Source organism: Myotis yumanensis, unplaced genomic scaffold (genome assembly GCF_028538775.1).
Source record: "Myotis yumanensis isolate MYYU_CA2020_CCGP unplaced genomic scaffold, mMyoYum1.0.hap1 SCAF_9, whole genome shotgun sequence".
NCBI lineage: Eukaryota > Metazoa > Chordata > Mammalia > Chiroptera > Vespertilionidae > Myotis > Myotis yumanensis.
The window spans coordinates 2,207,202-2,213,716 of record NW_027223760.1 but is presented as its reverse complement, the minus strand read 5'-3'; the positions used below and the strand labels follow the sequence as shown (position 1 = coordinate 2,213,716).

Sequence of the window (6,515 nt, the reverse complement as noted above, 5' to 3'; positions counted from 1 at the left end):
CGCAGCGCGGGCCCGCGGGCCTCCATGTGCGTGTTGGCAGCGGCGGACGTGCTGACCGCCGGCGCCCCGCACCCTCGAGGGCCGGCCCGGGCACGCGGGCGAGGGCGGCCGGGAGGCGGCGGCGGCCGGGGCAGGCCCGGGCGGGCGTAAGCGCCGAGGAGCGCGCTGCCTGCATGCGCGCAGTTCCAGCCCCGGGCGGCCGCTGCGGCAGCGCCGGCAGCGCCGGAGCCAGAGGCAGCCGCGCGCGGAGAGGAGCGCGGAGCCCGGAGGCGCCCCGCATCCCTGCAGGACCATTGTGACTGCCCAGCGCCCGCGCGCGCTGCCGACTCTTGAATCCCCGGGCTTTGGGCGCGGGGCAACTCCCGGTATTTTCGAACTCAACTCGTGGATTGGAACGGCTCCGCTCCGAGCGCGGCCGGCGCTTTAGGACCCTGGCCCTGGCCGCGGCCCCTGCACACGCCGGTGGAAGACTCGGCGGGGTAGAGGCGCGGGCCGGCTGCGGGGGTCCCCTTGTGCACCGCCAGCGGGCCGAGGGCTGATTGGACGGGTCCCTGGAGAAACGATTTGGGATTTGTCGTAAACAGCATGGAGGAGAATGACTCCAAGCCCAGCGACGCAGCGGCGGCGGAGGGGCCGTGGCAGCCAGAATCCAGCCCCAGTGGCGGCTCGGGAGGCGGTGGCGGCAGCAGCCCCGGCGATGCGGACACCGGACGCCGTCGGGCACTGGTGCTGCCAGCGGTCCTGCAGGTGCCGGGCAACCACCAGCACCCTCACCGCATCACCAACTTCTTCATCGACAACATCCTGCGGCCCGAGTTCGGCCGGAGAAAGGACGCAGGGACGTGCTGTGCCGGCGCGGGCAGAGGAAGAGGCGCCGGAGGCAGCGGCGAAGGCGGGGCGGGCGGGGCGGATAGAGGCGGTGGCGCGGGTGGCGCCGATCAGCTCCTGGGGTCCGCCCGGGAGCCCCGGCCGAGAGCGCCCTGTGCGCCGGTTGCCGGCGGGCCGCTGCCAGGCGGCGGCGGCGAGTCTCCGGGCGAAGGCGAAGGAGGCTCCAAGGCTCTCTCGCTGCACAGCGACGCCAAGAAAGGCAGCGACCCCAGCGGCCCCCTGGACGGGGCGCTCAAGGCCCGCGGCTTGGGAGGCGGCGACCTGTCCTTGAGCTCAGACTCGGACAGCTCGCAGGCCAGCGCCACGCTGGGCGCGCAGCCCATGCTCTGGCCCGCGTGGGTCTACTGCACGCGCTACTCGGACCGGCCTTCTTCAGGTGAGCCCGGGGGACCCGGCCGCGGCAGCCGCGGGGCTAGGGCGGCGCTGGCGCGGGAATTTACCGGGGGAGGACCCCCTCCCCCCAAGTACACAAAGACTCACACAGCGACATTTTGTGCGGCTGCCGCTGGCCCGGGCTGCGGCCCGGAGGGCGGGTGCAGGATCCGTTCGCCGAGGTGTACAGACTTCTTAGAACGGCAGGAGCGACAGGACCTGGGCTCTCTCTTGCCTTTCGAGGCCTCTCCGCGCAGCCCCAGTCCCCCCAGCCCCCCAGCCCCTACCTGGAGTTTATTTGGTGGGAGACGGGGCTGGCTGGGAGCTGGCCCGAAGCTCGCCGCTCAACCCCTTCTCCGATCCTTCCAACTCAGTCTAGAGACCCAGGACCCACGAGTAGCTCACCCCAGACCTAGATTCATCCTGCGACCCAGAAACCCCAGATGCAGCTCTTTCCTCGGCCCCTCTCAGGGGCCGCCGACGGAGCGGGGAGCGGGAGAGGGCATGGCGGAAACAGGCGCCCGTTGCTCCCATCCCAGTGTTATTTGCGCGCCTCGGGGGAGTGCAGCACCCACCTCGCACACAGCTCGGAGGAGGGGGACCTGCGGTACCCCCCAGAGAAGGGAACTCCTCCCGGAGGCTTCCGGGCAGGGAAGGGGCAGGTTGCAGAGAGTGCTGTGTAGGTGCTGGAGGCGCTTTCACAGGTCTGGGTTTTAAAAAGCCAAGGCCAAGTCCTCTTGCAAACCCCAACTGCACTGAGTGCGGGTCTGTGCCCAGCTGGTAACGGACCCCCTGCCCCAAACCCTCCAGTGTTCGGGGAGATTGTGTGCCCCGCCGCAGCCAGCCCAGGCACCCCTGGCTGCCTTGCTGCAGACTCGTATGTCTCTCTCCCATGAAACCCAAATTTCTCCAGTTAGATCTGAAATTTGCTCCATTGTTCTCGCCTCCCTCCTTTGTTAATATTTAATTAACATAGTGGCTCACAATGGGGCCGCGAGGAGCCTCAGCCTCGCTGGCTTTGTGCGCCCAGGAGCAGCCCGCCAAACCCAGCCCCAAGGAGCCTGGTAACGGGTCTTCCCGGACTTAAAACAACAAACCCTGTGAGATCACGTTCGTGTTCCTGGGGTTTCAGGAAAGAGCGAGGCAGAGTTTTCTTGCTGAGGTTTGGTTCTGTTTCCGAAACTCCTACGTGTTTCGTTTTGAAAGAAAATCCAGGAAGAAAGGGAACTAAAAATTCTGCTTTTGGAGAGATTTTCTTTCCGTAAACTAGTGTGTGTGTGTGTGGGGGGGGGGGGGGCTGTTCTGTGTCTGCAGGAACCCCGGCAGCAGAGGAGTTTGGGGGGTAAGTGTGCTGCTTCTGGGGCGAAGGGGGGAGTGGAGACTGAACCGGCTCCTGGAACCAGAGGCAGGTGCAGGCGCCTGGTCCTGTCGGCCTCACGGAGCCACCCCTGCCCCTTCCTGAGGCCGGAGCCTGGCCGGCCGCCCCAATCTGCACCGTGGGGATCAAGGCCAGGCCTGGGCTTTGGTGCTGGTGCCCTCCACTGTGCGTGGATGGCGACTGGGGCGAGAGCGGGAGTGTGGGCCGGGAGTTTGAGCCCTACAGCCTCTGGCCACCCCTCTCTGGTGCCCACGGCCCCTCTGTGGGAGTCTACCTCCCCAGAGAGAGAGCTTGGCTGGGTCAGCCTCCACACCCACTGGGTCCCCAGACCGTCCCCAGCCCTGGGCTCAGCACAGCCCTGGAGCTGTGGACCCCCACCCCCAGGTCCTGGTGGGGGGGTGTGCAGCCTGCAGGGTGGCTGGGAACTGGGTGGGGACCTGGGGTTCTGGCTGGCCAAGGTCTAGTCTCCGGCCACAGGCACCTTTGTAGACATTGAGGTGGGGAGCTCCCCAAAGCTGATTCACTCACTTCACAGATGGAGACCCAGGGGTGCAACCCCGCACCCCCAGCAGCCTCCACATCTCTCACACACCCTCTCCGGGCTGAGTGAGCTTGACCAACAAAAAGAAAATGCTTCCCTCTGCATTGCTGGGCCTTTGCAGATGGTGGGGTCCTGGGAGCCTTACCCCACTTTACAAGTGAGGGGAAGGTCCTAGCCTGAGGAGGCTTCAGTGGGGGCTCCGGCAAGGGGGTGTGGCGGGCAGCTGGGGTCAGCTTCCAGGCCCTCACTCCTGTGCTGGGGGACCACGGAGACTTGGTGGGGGTGCAGGGGGAGCTTGGATTGGCAAGGCTGCTTTTCCACCCGGCAGACCCTTGTGCTCCTGCTCTTAAAGGAACAATAAACTTGGGCCCACAGGGCCAGTGGGGGGTGGGGTGGAGGGAGATATGGGCCCCTGCCATCCCGGTTCTCAGGACCCACAGCCCTCCGCACCCTGTGGGCGTCCCCTGTGAGGTTCCTGTGGGAGCCCCTCCACAGCCCCCAGAGCTTCTCCTGCTACTCTGTACCCCCCATTCTTTCCCCTGTCTCTAGCCCAGCACCTATGCCTACCCGTCTACTCCTGGACAGAGCCTCAGGAAGGGCTAGGAAGGCCAGGCCAGGGGTTGTAGGGGCTGCTTTCCTCCAGGACTTGCCCTTTTATCTGGTGACTTCTCCACGCAGTCTGCCCTGCGCCCCACTCCACCCTCACTAGGCTTCGCTGGCCCAGAGCCTTCTTTCCGGGGGTTGGGACCTGATGGTGGTTGCCAGCCCGTGCCCAGTCCCCCTAAATCCAGCCCAGAGACCTTGGTCGCCACCCTCCGCAGCCTGCGTCCCCCCAGCACTGGTGGAGTGACCTTCGTCTGAGCCAGCAGGCAGGTCTGCAGCCCCTGACCAGCACTCTCTCTCCACACTCCCCCAGGCCCCAGGTCTCGAAAACCAAAGAAGAAGAACCCCAACAAAGAGGACAAGCGGCCACGCACAGCCTTCACCGCGGAGCAGCTGCAGAGGCTCAAGGCCGAGTTCCAGACCAACAGGTACCTGACTGAGCAGCGGCGCCAGAGCCTAGCCCAGGAGCTGGGCCTCAATGAGTCGCAGATCAAGATCTGGTTCCAGAACAAGCGCGCCAAGATCAAGAAGGCCACGGGCAACAAGAACACGCTGGCGGTGCACCTGATGGCGCAGGGCCTGTACAACCACTCTACCGCGGCCAAGGAGGGCAAGTCCGACAGCGAGTAGGCCATCTTCTCCCTGCGTGTCTCTGTGCGCGTGAAACAATGCAATAATTTAAAGTTATCAAAAAGGGCAAGTGTACAAAAATTATACCAGCATTCCTAGTGGGAAGATCATATGTTAGCTATGGTTCTGCAATATTCTATGTGTATATAATTTACAGGTGATGTAAAATCCAAAATATCTGACTATAAAATATTTTTTTTATTTTTGTGTGTTTATGAGATTATGCTAATTTTATGATTTTATTTTTTTTCGAAAGGGGGCTGCTTAGGGTTTCATCTTTTTTTTTAATCCCCTAAGTTCCAGATGGGACATGGGATGCTTTTTTAATTTCAAAAGAAGAAAAATTAAAACAACTTGCTGAAGTCCAAAGATTTTTATTGCTGCATTTCACACAACTGTGAACCGAATAAATAGCTCCTACTTGGTCTATGAGTTCTGCCACTTTGTTTGTATGCTTGTGCCATGGGCAACAGGAGGGGCCGCTCCTGCCTCAGCCTGGCCTGGCAGGGCCCTGGTGGGGATGGGGCTGCAGGGTCCTTGGAGGAGCAGGGCCCTCTCGGGGGGAAAGTGGCTGTGCCTATTGCCAGGGCCTGTGCTAGGCAGCGGGCCCACAGTGGTTCTCAGCCTCCCCACAAGCCGCTCCATCCCTCCTCCTGCCTTCTCTCCCGCCCCCTCCCGCACCAGGCCCGTGAGTGCTAGTCTGCATCTGTATTTGTGTTGCTGTCCCCTGCCCCTCCGCCCACAGCTGGCGCCAACTCTGCGGCCTCAGCGCCAGGGCTTCGAGCAGAAGGGTGACCCTTCTCCAGCCCAGGCTCAGGCCTCTCCTGCTGCTCCTCCAGCCCCTCAGAAGCCCGTCAGGCCCCAGAAGTGGCGGAGAAGGCTCCTGACAGAGGTGGCCTCTCCTTGCTTTTTTTTTTTTTTTTTCTGTTTTCTGCCCTTCCTTTTTTTGTAAGTGGTCACTTCTGCTACAGAGAGCGTTCGAGGTGTGTACATATGTATGTAGGTGTGTACACAGACAGGTGTATGTGAGCCCCCAGTTCTGGGACACATGGCTACCTTGACTTTTAAAGGTTCTCTGAGTCCTCAGGGATCCAGAGGAAGGACAAACGTGTAAATAACGATTTCTTACCACTTTCTGTCTTTTGTTTTTAAATATACATTTTATTTTTTGAAGGTGTGGTACAGTGTAAATTAAATATATTCCATATATCCTCACCGAGTGCATATATATATAAACAAACACATTATCTTTCTATATAACGCCACACTGTCTTCTGTTTAGTGCACAGAAAAGAGCCACGTCCAAATGTTCCCGCAGCCGGGACGCGGGGTGCCCTGGCCGCACAGGCCTTGCGGGCCCTGAGGATGGAGGGCGACTTTCTCTCTTTGCCTTAAACCTCTTTATTTTACGTTGACAACACTTCCACTCTGTACATAGTAGCGTAAACCTTTTTCAGAAGGAACTATAAAATCAAAAAGTTGTAATTTAACATTCTGTGAATAACCATCTGCTGCTTAGGAAACGCAATGAAATGATATGCCTTTTTCGCAGGAAGCAAAGTTTTTCTTTTTTTTTTTTTTAGTTTGTAAAATGTGCATTTTACAGTTCCAGTATCAAATATTTATAATCTTATGAGAAATGAATGTTTCTGAATGTTTCTATCTCCAACTGTGGTTATCAAAATTGTGAACATTCCCTCTGCATTTTTGTGTGTTTAAAATCTTGAAAGTTACATTAAATAAAAATAACCCCAATTTATTGTAAAATATTGGCTGTCCAAGGTGGAATGACTAGTTTTCCTCAGTGTGTTTCTGAGGCCAGGCGACTCCGGGCCTCTCCCCACGGCCGCGCACTAGTGTCTCTTTTTAAAATTATGAAGACACTTTGGATGTTTTCTATGTGAGCACAGAAAATATCAAAGTAATTTAGGTTCACATCTCTTGACCAGAAGGAAGTGTTCAAAAGCATGGAGCTATTCCATTGAATAAATACTTACAACCCTACAGAAGGCAACAGGTAATCCCCCCACTCCCCCACCCCGCAGGGATTCTTCCTACTCAGCCAGCTGACAGAGGCGCTCCTCTTTTACCTTTTGTTGTTGC

The 6,515-nt window shown here is 58.9% G+C and overlaps 1 protein-coding gene across 1 annotated transcript; it reads left to right on the top strand.

Moving 5' to 3' along the window:
- Nucleotides 1-359: 359 nt before the first annotated feature.
- Nucleotides 360-6,311, top strand: EN2 (engrailed homeobox 2). The gene is made up of 2 exons (XM_070424930.1): nucleotides 360-1,264; nucleotides 4,096-6,311. The coding sequence occupies exons 1-2, from the start codon at nucleotides 586-588 to the stop codon at nucleotides 4,410-4,412; spliced, it is 996 nt and encodes a 331-aa protein (XP_070281031.1). The 5' UTR covers nucleotides 360-585; the 3' UTR covers nucleotides 4,413-6,311.
- Nucleotides 6,312-6,515: the final 204 nt, after the last annotated feature.